Source organism: Aplosporella prunicola, assembly GCF_010093885.1.
Source record: "Aplosporella prunicola CBS 121167 unplaced genomic scaffold K452scaffold_17, whole genome shotgun sequence".
Lineage (NCBI taxonomy): Eukaryota > Fungi > Ascomycota > Dothideomycetes > Botryosphaeriales > Aplosporellaceae > Aplosporella > Aplosporella prunicola.
The window spans coordinates 43,691-56,410 of NW_022983545.1; the positions used below are offsets into that span (position 1 = coordinate 43,691).

A 12,720-nucleotide genomic window follows, 5' to 3' on the forward strand; every position below is an offset into this window, starting at 1 on the left:
GTAAGGGAGGCATCGACCACACACACACACCGACGCAGACCCCAGCATCTGGCGTCCTAGAGCACCCAACTCATCCTCAACCTGAGTCCTCGCCAAAAAAAGAAAAAGAAAAAGACTGGATACGAGACAATGCCGCCCAAAACTCCATACCTCCTACATACGAGTGCGCCAGACCCACCCATCCTCCCACGTCCCCTCTCCAGGCGACGCCACTATCGATACACACAGACGCCCGCGCCGATAAGGAGATAGCCCTGAGATACGGTAGGAGAGAAAGTATAAAAAAAAATTCCACTGGCTCTGCCGCCGCGAGCCGCACCGCACCGCACCGCCTCAGCCGGGGAGACCGGGGCCCGCAGTTGGCAGGAAGACCAGGGTCAGACGGCCGGACCGAGGCCGGCCCGAGCCGACCCGATCCGGCATCCGAGAGATGCTAGGTAGGTAGGTCTTGGTGGTTTGTTGCGGCGTCGCTGCGCTTGTGCCGAAAAAGTCGTTGTGGTGGTAGTAAGGGATATCGAGTGTAGTAAAAGAAGTCTAGAAAAAACGTATTGTATATATAGCGCCACCAATGCAAGAGTTTGAGCGTGAGTATGAGCATGAAGCGTCGACATGAGTATGATGAGCGTGATGAGCGTGAGCATGAGAGATATAGAGGGAATGGAAACTCGCTCGAAAAGACGCCATGTGCCCCAAACAACGAAACCGCGACCCGCTGAGAGATGGATGTACGAGAGATAGGACGAGCAGGAAGAGGAAGAAATAATAGGAAATATCATAAGAAAAGCCAACCCTAAGACTCCAGGGCGCTGGTTGCACGCACCCGTGGAATCTGCCTCGTTACCCTAACTTCCTCCTTGCCTTCTTCCTTCAATCCGGCCCTGCATCACCGCCTGGGAAACCGCCATTTGTACAGAGAAAGAAGAAGAAGACTTGAAAAAGAAGGGGGCAAACAAGAAGAAAAACGAACGAACGAAAAGCAAGGCTAAATCCAATAACAATGACAAACTGGGCTGAACTGGGCTTTGCCGTGGTATCAAATCGATCGCAAATCCACAAGTCATCATAGACATCAGCGAATACAACAAAAGTCAACACGCTCCTGGAGGCCAGGCTTAGCGCGCTGCGCTTAAGTCTTAGGCCACCTGGACATCAGACCCTCCATCCATCGTCCATACAGGACGTCGGCCAGCACGCCCGCATGCTCCATGCCCGGCTTGACGTAGCCCGGCAGCTTCTTCTCGTCAATGACAGAGCCGGAGCCCCGGCGCGCCTTGACACTGGAGATGCCGTCGTCGCTACCGTCGCTGCCAACCGCGGTGGCGGTTGACTGCCGCCGGCGGTGCGACTTGACGTGCGAGTTGTCCCGCGTGAGCATGAGGCGCTGCTTCGTCGGTGTGTTGGGCGCCGACGACGAGTCATCGGCATAGCATGCACTGTCGTGGCTGTGCTTCATGGTGCTGGGCGTCTGAGGACGGGTGGGTAGAGCGGGCTGCCTGTTGGGGCTGCAGCTGGCGCTGGTGAGAGGCGTGTGCGGCATGCCGGCGGGCGCCATGCCGAGAGCTGAGGCGAGCTTCGGGTCGCCGTTGAGCTTCTCAACGAGCGTGCGGAGGAGCAGGAACTCGCCCTCGGGGTCGAGCCGGTCGAGGGCGGACCACGCGTGCGCCACTTGGGCGAGAGCCTCGCGCTTCTGCTGAGAGGCCGTGGAGGCAAAGGTCTCGTGGAAGGCAGCGTCGACGGCCTTGACGTAAGCACGGCGTCCGAGGAGAGACTCCTTGGTGAGGCGTGAGACGGTAGCCATGGTTCCAGTGGGGAGAGGCGGCGTGTTCTCGTTCTGAGACTCCGGAAGCAGTGTAGCGCTGGAAGAGACGGAGCCGCTGCTGCCAGGACGCTTCGTAGTACCAGAACGGGATTCCACGGTCGAGTTTTGGCCAGAGATGGACATGCGACGGAACTGGCGTACCGTCGAGTTGCTGTTGCCGAAGGACATGTCGACTCCGAGGGGCTCCCTAGCGTTGCTTACACGACGGGCAGTGCCGGATGTGTTGTCGCATGAGACCCGGATGGCAGTTGCGGCAGAAGAACGGCGGGAGGGTGGCCTTTGGGTACCACTGACGCTACGATTGAAGTTGAGCCTATGCGCGATGTCATCGGGGAAGTCGCTCGATGTCACACGCGGCGCCCTCTTCTTCGTTTGCGGCTTCTGCACGGGCTTAACGGTGTCGAACACCCAGTCGTCATCGTCCTCGTTGAGCGGGGAGATGTCTTGCCTGAAAGTGGGTCAGTGAATTGTTCAAAGCTCATGTGCAGGGGGTGATAGACGTACATTGTCTCGGCATAGTACTTGGGGTGGTGGATCTTCCTCTGGCGGGCGTCGAACATCTGCCTCCGCTCAATGAGCTCACGCAGGCCCTCGATCCTGCCTGCGCGCTGGATGAACTTGTGCCTAAGAAGCTCCTTGGCGGTAGGCCTCCTGTCAGGGTCCTTGACCAGGCACTGGGCGACAAAGTCCTTGTACTCCTTGCTGTACTCGCTGCCCTCGAGGCGCGGGGCCGGTGCCTTGGGGATGTGGAAAAGGATCTTCATGGGGTGAGTCTCAGCGTGCGGTGGCTCGCCCTTGGCCATCTCGATGGCAGTGATTCCCAAGGACCAGATGTCGGCTTTGAAGTCGTATCCCATCTCTTGAATGACCTCCGGCGCCATCCAGTACGGCGTTCCGACAAACGTCATGCGTTGCGACTTGATGTTGGTCAACTGTGCAGCGACACCGAAATCCGCGATCTTGACCTTTCCGGTTTGCGAGAGAAGGATGTTGGCGGCCTTGATGTCACGGTGGATCTTGCCGGTCTGGTGGAGGTAGTCGAGGCCGAGCAGCAGCTCACGGCAGATGATGGCAACGTGCGCCTCACCGAAGGGACCAGGCTTGAGCTGCGCAACAATCAGTATGAGTTCCGGAGGTATGACGCGCTTTGACACGCACCAAGTCCAAGCAGGAGCCTCCGCCCAGGTATTCCATAACAATCCATAGCTTGACACCGCGCACAAAGCTGGCCTTGTACTGGGTGACGAAGGGACTGGCGCATGTGCTCAGCAGGGCGATCTCCTGCTGGATTTCCCGGATATCATCGTCGCTGCCTTCGAGGTCGATCTGAAGAGAGAGAGGGTAAGCGAGCTGGCGTCAGGGTCGCGCGGCGGGGGACGTACGTGTTTGATGGCGACGATCTCGCCGGTGGACTTTTCAATTGCCTTGTAGACGACACCGAAGCTTCCACCTGTGCAAAAAAGGTCAGCCACGAATAGGTGAGAGCTATGGGGGAGACGTACTGCCAAGCTCCTCGAGCACCTGATAGTTATCAGCCATTGCGCCGGAATGATTTGAGCGGAAAAGTGGCGCAGCCAAGGACTGAAAGCGGGGACAGGTGGGAAGCGCCCCTCGGGATGGAAGCAGAAGTACAATATGAATGCTTGGGCCGGGAATTGCTGGAAGTGGGAATGGCCGGGTGTATGTAGGGCTTGTGGGCGGTGAGCAAGCGTGTGATGGTGGATAGTTGCCGAAGCGACCGAGCAGAACCGCCGAGATGATCCCCCGCCCAAACGCGCGGAGCGAACGCGGTCCATCCGACTGCGACGCCCTCCCCCGGCCTGAGGCGACCCGCGCGCTGCCCAAATCCTCGTCGCTGCTCCAGCCCTCTAGCCGCCAGCCCTGCAGATCGCGCGCGCTTCAGCAGCAGTAGCCGTCGCCGCACCGCAGAAAAGCAGCACTGCGCGGCCACAGACGACGCGCCGGAGCCGCCTGTTCGTGACGCGAGCCCGACGCAGCTTGGTCCAATTGGTCTGCCACGTCAGATGGCGCAACGCCTTCCCTTTGCTCTTTGCAGCCAAGCTCCCTCCTTCTCCCAAGGTCTCCCTGACTGCCAGCCTAGCAAACTGGGCGGCGACGGCAAATTTTAAAATTAGCCCGGGCGCCCTACGAGGCGCATGCTGCAATGCACCGGCGCGGTTGGGCAGTCGTGAGAAAAACTTCTAGAAGACGGTGGGGCTCTCAATGCTCTTTCGACACCACATGATCCATAACGTCATGAAGCAGGATTCTCCGCGTGGTCATGGGAGGATCGTGGCAGTGTTGAGAGGGATTGGGCAGGACTGGTTTTCGTCGTCGTCGTTGCTGGCGCGCCTGGAGTTCGGACTGGAGTTCGGACTTTGATCATCAATCATCATCGACCCTGCAAGAATGGAGGCGTCTGTATGCACTGATCGACGCTACAGCGGTCCAGCGGTCCAGCGGCCTGCTCGGTATCGCAGTAGACGGCTAAAACGACCCCTTGCGGCGTGCTGCAGAGGGTCAAAACGACCCCCATGCAGTCCCTATTTGAAGCAAATGGGCCCCGTTTCAGCTGCGGGCTCCGGTCTAGCGAGGACTAGGACGAGGGACCAATCACACAGGGCGTTTTGCGGACATGAGGATGATCCCATCAGCCTCTTTGCGGGGTCTGATACGCGACCCGAACTCTCCGCGGCCCTGACGCTCGCGATTAGGCGCCCGTCGATCTGTGCGGTTACCGCGAGCAACCGTCGAGCATTGCATCTATCCCTGGCCGTTTCCTCATGTCCGTCGTCGTCGCCCTGCGTCCTCATTTCTCCGCCCCTCCCCCCGTCCTCCCGTCTCTCCCAGCAAGGGCGGCGACGACGGGGGGCATGCGAACTCCCGCCAAACCCCCGTCGCTGCGCCTCCAGCTCCTCCCGTCGGAAAAAGGTTGCTGCGGCCCCGGCTGTCCGTCCCGTCACCTCGGCCATGGATCCAGGTCTAGATGCTGTGATCAAGCTGAAACCATCCTCTGCTCCTGACAACTGCATCCAAGCATGACATGATTAACGTTCTTTTCTTTCCTTCTTGATTGCCTGCCGAAATAATGCTCACGGACAGCTCTCAGCGCGCCCCGGCCGCGCGTCATCCTCCCGCTGCTTTCGTCCAGCCTTCCCGCGACCTTGAAACGCCGCCCCTGAAGTCACGAGCCATGCCGCCGCCCTCATTACCCAGTCGACACCTTCATTCCAAAACTAGCTCCATGTCCTCGACCTCGCCCTCGAATACGCCGTCGATGCCGGCCCACGCTCGTTCCATGTCGCACGCTGACGTCGCCAGTCGGCAGAACAAACGTCTGTCGCTGAACTTCCCCATCCAACCCGCTGCCGGCAGCATTCCTTCAACTCCGCGTTCCCGTCCCGCTTCCTGGATCGGCAGCCCGGCCCATATCCCGGACAATGCTTCGTCTGTCGCTTCTCCGGTCTCCAACGATGGCAACTTCCTTACGGCGCTGGCAGCCCAGGAGAGGCGCGTCTTGGAACTCAAAGAGGAGCTATCCAAAGCCGAGGAGCGGCTGAAAGAATTGAAGCGGCAATGGGTCGGCCATGATACTTCCCAGAAACGGAAAGACTTGCACGGATTCACGCCGCTTCCGCCACTCACGACCAGTTTCTCCAACCTTGGCGTCAACGACGATGCTGCTGATGGAGAGACCAATTGGATGCACAAGGAGATGGAGAGGAGGAAGGCGATTTTGCATGGACAGAGGCAGTCGAGCCGAAAGGTCTTCAGCGGATCCAGGCACACCCGCGCTCTCTCTCTGCTTTCGCCGGCCAAGGATCTCTCAAATTCCAATACGGACGACGCGCAAGGCTTGACGCGCTCGTCAACCATCCCGGACACTCCGAGCGACGCCACCGAGCAGGAAATGCGCGACGCCCTTCTGCGCACCGGGAAACAGATGGCTACGGATTTCAAAGACGGCTTGTGGACGTTCATTGAAGATTTGCGCCAAGCCACCGTCGGAGATGAGGGTGTCAACGGCGCGCATGGACGCACCGGGAGCGGACAGCAACTCCAACCTAGCGGAGCGAACATTGGTTCCAGCAGCTCCACGAGCCTTGGCCGCTCGAAGAGCCTGGGGCATGCGCGTAGGCCGAGAACGACGCAGCCTTCCGGAGACGGTTCCGCGCTCATCGATATCGAGGCCTCGTTTTGGAGGGATAACGGCGTCGAAGAGCCCACGCCGCCACAACCCGCTGTCGTCAAGTCGAAGCATGCCAAGACGCCACGAAACCGATCAAGCCAGAGCCTCGAGGACAACTGGGACGACTGGGACAACACGCCCACCGAAGCGTACAAATCCGGCCATTCGAGCGCCAACAACTCCATTTCGCTTTCGGAAGGACGCACTTCTCCGCCTTGCTCTGAGCGCAGCAGCCCACGGACGAGTACCAGGTACGTACCAGCAGTAGGAGAACAAGACGTTCAGGTATGTCGAGTTCAAGTTGGCTCCGGATGATTTGCCACCCTTTTTGACTATCTCGCTTCCCTTTGACCGCCTGGCGATGTCAGTCTGCTGTACCTACCGAGTGCTTCTTCGGTAGTTACGGTAAGACCTCAACTCAATCTTTTGGTGCTTTACAAGCATATGATTCGCAAGTCTTGCTGTACCTACCGAGCATTCCCGCGGTAGATATGGATGGACTTCTACCCTACCCTTTGCCACCCTACAAGGGTACGAAGTGCAAGTCTGCTTTGTCTACCAAGTACTCCTTCGGTAGATATCGACAGCTTCGATTCGTACCCTTTAGTACTTTACAAGGGTACAAGGTCGCAAAGGTGTAAGGGTGAAAAGGTAAGTTACATATCTATGAGTGCGATATCACTTGAGGTAGGCAAAATAGTCGAAAAGGGTTGGCGAATCATCCGGAGCTTTTAAGTTACCGGGAGAAAGACGGAGAGCACAAAATATTGGTGGCGACATTGCGATGCCGGCACAACTGCACCTATGCTTGAACTTGCGGCCTTCTTACTCTACACGTTCTTTGTTTGTTACCCAAAACTAACGTAAATCTATCTATAGTTCGGCCGGTATTGCTCCTCTGGACTTCAGCAGCATGCAAAAGAAGAGCAAGCGCGTGTCAACGGGCTCAATGGTCTCGTGGCCCGCCCTCAAAACGCTGTCACCAAGCAGTCTGGGCCGTGCAGCCTCAAGTTTGATGAGCGAGTGGGAGAAGAGCATCACGTCACCGACCGAGGGCTGGTGTGCTGAAGCCGAGGCCATGGAAGACTACATCGCGTACAAGCCGGTCAAAGACAGCAAGGCCGAGTGACTATTGGCGTACGAGATGTGCTATCCCTAAGCCGACCGAGTTCCACCACATTCGTTACTTTTCCTCGATGCGACATCCTTCTTTTTTGATTCCTTTGACTTTCGGTTGCATCGACGAGCTTTTCAGACGCCATACACGATTTTTATGGATATATTTGAACTCAGCGCGGCGACGCCTGAAATTTACGGACGGCCAATGACCCGGCCGGCTTCACTTGCTACTTCCCTTCACCCGGCCGGGAAGGACGCGTCAGACTTACATTCAAGAAGAGACGTTTGTATATGTATATATAGCTTTTTCGCTTCGGTGTACTTATGTTTATTTGTTCTCTCGCAAAGGGGGAGTCTAGTTTTATCTCTGTCTCTATCCGCATTCAGCGTGCATTGTAGAAACATTCAGCTCTATATTAAGCTCCATGATATAGCTTTCTTTATACTATATGGGAATGTAATCTGATTTTAGCATACGTAGAATAAATAGGTACGAAGTATATATCTCCAGCTCTATACGTAGCTGTCTATAAAGTTACATCTTAATATATAGTTGAGGGATAGCTAGGGCCGAAATAGAAATATTTAAGTAAAATCTACAATACCTACAGAATACTTTTTAGGTAGTTATAGTAAACTATTACACTATAGCTAGTAGACGCTATGTAATTATATAAAAGTAAAAATATACGAGTACTAGAGTATACTACGAGGGTATTATCCGATTACTAGAGTATCTATAAAGGTATAAAAATAAAATATTCGAAGAGTATAAAGGTACTTATAAAGGTATATAGGCCTAAAATTTTAAAGAGTAGAATATATTATATAATTCTATAGATGCTATCGCGTAGGGTAGGTAAAATATCTAGAGGGGAGAGGGATACCCTCGATTTCAACCCCTCTTAAGATATCTTTATACTTTGTATATTAGAACTCTTATATAGTTATAGGTGTTTTCGTGCCCTTGTATCGATTTATTTTTAGTATATATAATAACTCGCCCCCCCCTATCCTCTAGCATCAAGTATAAGTACGTAGCATTACCTGAGTAAAAAGCCGAAGTTATTTATAACTACCGAAGGAGTACTCGGTGGGGTACAGGAATCCTAGCTAAAAAAGTAGTTAAGGGGTAGGAAGAATAGTTAAAAAAGCGGGTAAATCATCCACAACCTATCAGTATATATCTCATGCGGTTTTCAGATACCATCATGATGCACCGAGCGATAGGTGTAGAGGTACTCTCAACAACCAAGTGGACAAGGCCCTCTCCATGGACCCAAAATCTACATGAAAACCATCCAGAACGATGATTGGCAGGCCGCCAGAAGCCGTCGCACCAGCGGTGGTGGCGGCCGGCGGTGGTGGCGACGGACGACGGCGGGATTCGGCGATTCCATCGGAAGTGGACCCTGGTCGATCGTCGCGTCCGGCCCAAAACTTCTCCAGCTTTGCAGCATCAGCCAGAAAAAACCCCAGCACCGCAACACCAGCGCCACGGCCCACGCACCCCCGCCATCCGCACAGCAGTAGTCGCCCCCGCGCTCTCTGCTCCAGAATCCCTACGAACCTCCGTCGCGTGTCTTCCCTGCAAGCACAACAAACACTTCCGTCACCACCATGTCTTTCCCCGGAATGATGCCAGGCGGCGGTGCGTTCCCCGGCGCGCGCAGCAATGATACGCAGGGCATGAGCGAGCAGGAGCAGGCGATGGTCAAGATGGTGAGGCTGATCCGCGTGCATGGGCGCGGAGGACGGGTTTGCTAACGCGCGGCGCAGATGCAAAAAGGCATGGAGTCCTGCGTGGCCAAGACGATCATGTCGGGCGTGGCAGGCGCAGGTATGGGTGCGCTGTTCGGCCTCTTCATGTCCAGTGTACGTCTCGCCCTCTTACCCTCTCGATGACATACCGACTGACCGCCGCTCGCAGATGCGCTACGACACGCCCCTCACGCCGCAGGGCCAGGAGATCGCGAAGCTGCCGATGCGCCAGCAGCTGCGACAGGGATTCAAGGAGATGGGCCGCGCGAGTTACAGCTCGGGTAAGAACTTTGGGCTTATTGGCGCGGTGTTCTCGGGGACTGAGTGTGCGATTGAGGGCGTAAGTTGCCTTTCTCCAAACCCCCACTCACGCAGGAGGACGATGAGTCGCTGACGGCATGTGCAGCTTCGCGCAAAGAACGACCTCTACAACGGCGTCGCGGCCGGCTGCATCACGGGCGGTGCGCTGGCCATGAAGGCCGGTCCCCAGGCCACGGCTGTGGGCTGCGCCGGCTTCGCCGCTTTCTCTGCCGCTATCGACTACTACATGAAGCTGCCGCCGGATGAGACGCGCAACCCTGTCATCTAAACGGGGGTATATGTCAACGGGAGTGTGCGATACCAGTACCACTGTACGATAGCATAGACGGCGGACAACGACGACGAGATGCATAGATAGAGGGCCTGTTTGGCTTGCGTGCTTTTCCGCTCTGGAGAGGCTGGGTGCGAAAGATGGGGTTTGGCATGTTGGGCTAGGCGTTATGGTTGCGCGAGGGGTGCGCATTGGGCTGGCGTTGGTAGAGGATATCCCCAATCGACATTTTCAAAAGACGAGCAAGCGGCATCTGTGTATAATTAGGATGCCATCATGCAAGAGCGTTAGAGCTTTCGATAAGTGAGTAGAACATGTCCAGTCGCAGTGTCCTAGGAGTGCTAGTGGACATGATGCAGGGGGTCCTCACACCAAACACTTAAGTCTTTGTTTTCGACAATAGCTAGATGAGAAAAGCATCGGGAGTAGTATCGATACTGACGATTTGGCCTAATGATGCGGCTCATCAAATTGGGTTGGAGACGTTGGTCAGCAGCTCGATGTCATGTTGCCGCACACAATAGAGGAGCCTTTACTACTGTCAAAGGCATACCTTCATGAGCGATATAATTAGCTACGACACGCTCTGATGAATAATGATATCCTCCTCCGAGTGTAGTCTCTTGGCTTCCATCCTGTGCCACAGGGCCTCGACTGCCGGTGTTTTCCCGACAAGACTAAATCCGTTAAAGCCGCGACAGGCATCCGGAGGCATCCATGTCGTCGTCAACTCCACACCTCTACGCCTCCCACTACCACCTTCTTCCATTATTGCTTTGGACATTGGCGACAACAGCCTCAATCCCCTACATATACCCAGCGTCAGACGCTCTTGAGTAATTTCCAGAAGCAGAAACTCGGTAGGCGCGCCTTTCTTTGCCATCGTTCTTCATGCTGCGTCGGCAACCCTGGGGCGAGCGACTTCCTGTGAAAGATGCTTGGACCGCTCCTTCATGCTCGGAGAAGCGGTTGAGATGAGACATCGACTTTTGCTTTGATCCCCTTTTTGGACGATTTGAATATAGTCACCGTTTCCAGTATCACAATTCTTGGGAGTGCAACCCAGGGACTGCTATGATCGGTCACCAACCCACCAGAATGAGGTTGTAGGAATACCCGCTTGGCTCCGTACTGCTTTTCTATTCGACCCCATGAAAATAGCTTCCTTGAACTTCGTCTTTCTTCGCATCACGGAACGTCCCGGTAACTGACTTTCGAATACAGTAGAGCGACGCGTGACCCGCGCGTGGAGCTCCCACAATGCCGCTGTTAAGAATGGCATCCCGAGGCCTGCCTCGCCAATCAACAAGCCTGGGAAGTCTCCGTATCCTTGGATCTAACCCAACCAAGGTCTGGCAACCTACGGTCATCCGCTCCTACGCTCTGCGTCCTCCCAGGGGTTCGTTGCACAGGAGGCCAACGCCTTTACCACGCGTGGCACCCAGTACAAGTAGATCCAGAACGCCCAGAAGCCAGCCAGTGGGAAAGCCCTCGGAAGCACGCAGCGACCAGCCAGCGGGACAGCCTCCAGAAGGGGAACAGTACCAATCCAAGGTCGAGGCCGTTTCTGCCGCTCTCCGCGAGGGCGCCAAAAACGCCGACAACAGCCTCCTCTCTCCCGTCCATATTCCGGATGATCCGCATGGGATCATCAAGCCCGACCACCCGGCCATGTCCATCTTGAACAACTCGTCCATTGTCGTGCAGCGGCAGATAGAGATGCTGAACGTGTTCCTCGGCTTCGAGCAAGCAAACAAGTATGTCATCATGGACGGGCAAGGCAACCATATTGGTTACCTTGCGGAAAAAGAGCTTGGATTGGGTGGCACGATGGCGAGGCAAATGTTCAAGACCCACAGGAGCTTTGAGACGCATGTGTTTGACAAGAACGAACGGGAAGTACTGAGAGTAAGTGATCCTACAGCTATAAACCATGGAAGTTCCAAGGGAGCCAACTTGCCCAGCCTTTGATTATCCTGCCCTCCCACACGATGCCAAACACGTATGGACATATGGCTTGCTTTTGTACCCTATGACTGCCACGCCATTATACCCTTGCACAGTACTCGATTGTAGTGCTACAGCTACCTGTAGCCCACGAAGAGGTACTCTGTAGATATAGCAGGCGTATAACAACAGCCAGTCAAGGAGTGGGCAAATAGTTTCAAGGGATGAGCAAATTATCCAGGACCCTTCACGACTAACACCACAACCAGTTCCACCGGCCATTCAGCTACATCAACTCCTGCATCCGCGTATACGACCCCACGCAAACCACTGACCCGCAACTCTCCGCGGAGGACATCACTACGGCCAACAACAGCAGCGGCACCGCGCTCGTCAACCAGCCCCCGGCCCCGCACCTCCACTACTCGCAAATGCGCGTCATCGGCGAAGCGCAGCAGCAATGGGCGCCCCTGCGGCGCAAATACAACCTCTTCCTATCGCGGGACGTGTCCACAATCGAAGAAAGCGCCACCACCACGCAAAACCCCAACCCCAACACCAACACCAACAACAACGACAACAGCAACAGCAAAGCGCTCCAGACGACAACCGACGCCAACCGCGCCATGGTCCAGTTCGCATACGTCGACGAGCCCTTCCTCTCGTGGGACTTTTCGCTCCGCCGCTCCGACGCCTCGCTCCTCGGCTCCGTGAACCGCAACTTCGGCGGCTTCGCGCGCGAAATCTTTACCGATACGGGCGTGTACGCGCTGCGCATGGACGCGTCGGCCGTCGAGCATCTGCAACAACAAGAGCCACCACAACAACAACAGCAGCAGCAGCAGCAGCAGCAGACAGCCCTAGCCACCGCCCCAGCAATGACGCTCGACGAGCGCGCCCTCATGCTCGCCACAGCCGTAACCATCGACTTCGACTACTTCAGCCGCCACTCCAGCGCCGTAGGCGGAGGCATGGGCCTGCCGATCCCGATCTGGATCCCAGGGATGGGGGGCGGGGCAGCCGCCGAAGGCGGGGCCGTAGGCGCAGGCGGCGCGGTGGTCGGAGCAGGGGAGATCGGGGCCGCGGAGGCGGGCGCCGGCGCGCTGGGCGGCGCTGCGCGCGGCATGGGCGCTAGTGAGGGCGCGGTCGCGGGCGTGGGGTCGGTTGCTGGCATGGAGGCTATGCGGCGCGGCCAGGGTGGTGGTGCTGGTGCTGGCAGCGCTGATGACGCGAGCCCGGTCGCTGGGGATCCGTGGGGTAATGGGGGTGGTGATGGGGGTGCTGGTGGTGTGG

General features: G+C 56.3%; 4 protein-coding genes across 4 annotated transcripts in view; 3 read left to right on the forward strand and 1 right to left on the reverse strand.

Moving 5' to 3' along the window:
- Nucleotides 1-1,126: 1,126 nt before the first annotated feature.
- On the reverse strand, nucleotides 1,127-3,358 carry K452DRAFT_230673 (uncharacterized protein; the record flags this gene model as incomplete). Its single annotated transcript, XM_033537110.1, has 5 exons — nucleotides 1,127-2,267; nucleotides 2,324-2,925; nucleotides 2,978-3,145; nucleotides 3,202-3,269; nucleotides 3,322-3,358. The coding sequence occupies 5 exons, from the start codon at nucleotides 3,356-3,358 to the stop codon at nucleotides 1,127-1,129; spliced, it is 2,016 nt and encodes a 671-aa protein (XP_033395834.1).
- A 1,705-nt stretch (nucleotides 3,359-5,063) lies between these two features.
- On the forward strand, nucleotides 5,064-7,137 carry K452DRAFT_299521 (uncharacterized protein; the record flags this gene model as incomplete). The annotated part of the gene is made up of 2 exons (XM_033542233.1): nucleotides 5,064-6,259; nucleotides 6,888-7,137. The coding sequence occupies 2 exons, from the start codon at nucleotides 5,064-5,066 to the stop codon at nucleotides 7,135-7,137; spliced, it is 1,446 nt and encodes a 481-aa protein (XP_033395835.1).
- Nucleotides 7,138-8,587: 1,450 nt separating this feature from the next.
- On the forward strand, nucleotides 8,588-9,872 carry K452DRAFT_252749 (uncharacterized protein). The gene is made up of 4 exons (XM_033538259.1): nucleotides 8,588-8,849; nucleotides 8,907-9,002; nucleotides 9,058-9,228; nucleotides 9,295-9,872. Exons 1-4 carry the CDS (start codon nucleotides 8,748-8,750, stop codon nucleotides 9,475-9,477), a joined length of 552 nt encoding a protein of 183 aa, XP_033395836.1. The 5' UTR covers nucleotides 8,588-8,747; the 3' UTR covers nucleotides 9,478-9,872.
- Nucleotides 9,873-10,740: 868 nt separating this feature from the next.
- Nucleotides 10,741-12,720, forward strand: part of K452DRAFT_335194 (uncharacterized protein) — a gene marked incomplete at its 5' end in the record, with an annotated part of 2,548 nt that continues 568 nt past the window's right edge. Inside the window, 4 exons of the mRNA XM_033545219.1 lie at nucleotides 10,741-10,830; nucleotides 10,878-10,879; nucleotides 10,926-11,388; nucleotides 11,697-12,714. Of these exons, the coding sequence (XP_033395837.1) occupies nucleotides 10,741-10,830; nucleotides 10,878-10,879; nucleotides 10,926-11,388; nucleotides 11,697-12,714 (1,573 nt within the window). The remainder of the gene's footprint in view (nucleotides 10,831-10,877; nucleotides 10,880-10,925; nucleotides 11,389-11,696; nucleotides 12,715-12,720) is intronic.

What these genes read in the sequence shown, in the direction of transcription:
- K452DRAFT_252749 (XM_033538259.1), top strand. Translation starts at nt 8,748, where the DNA reads ATGTCTTTCCCCGGAATGATGCCAGGCGGCGGTGCGTTCCCCGGCGCG. An exon ending in AGCAGGCGATGGTCAAGATG is followed by an intron (nt 8,850 to 8,906) that starts GTGAGGCTGATC and finishes CGCGCGGCGCAG; the next exon opens with ATGCAAAAAGGCATGGAGTC. An exon ending in TCGGCCTCTTCATGTCCAGT is followed by an intron (nt 9,003 to 9,057) that starts GTACGTCTCGCC and finishes CGCCGCTCGCAG; the next exon opens with ATGCGCTACGACACGCCCCT.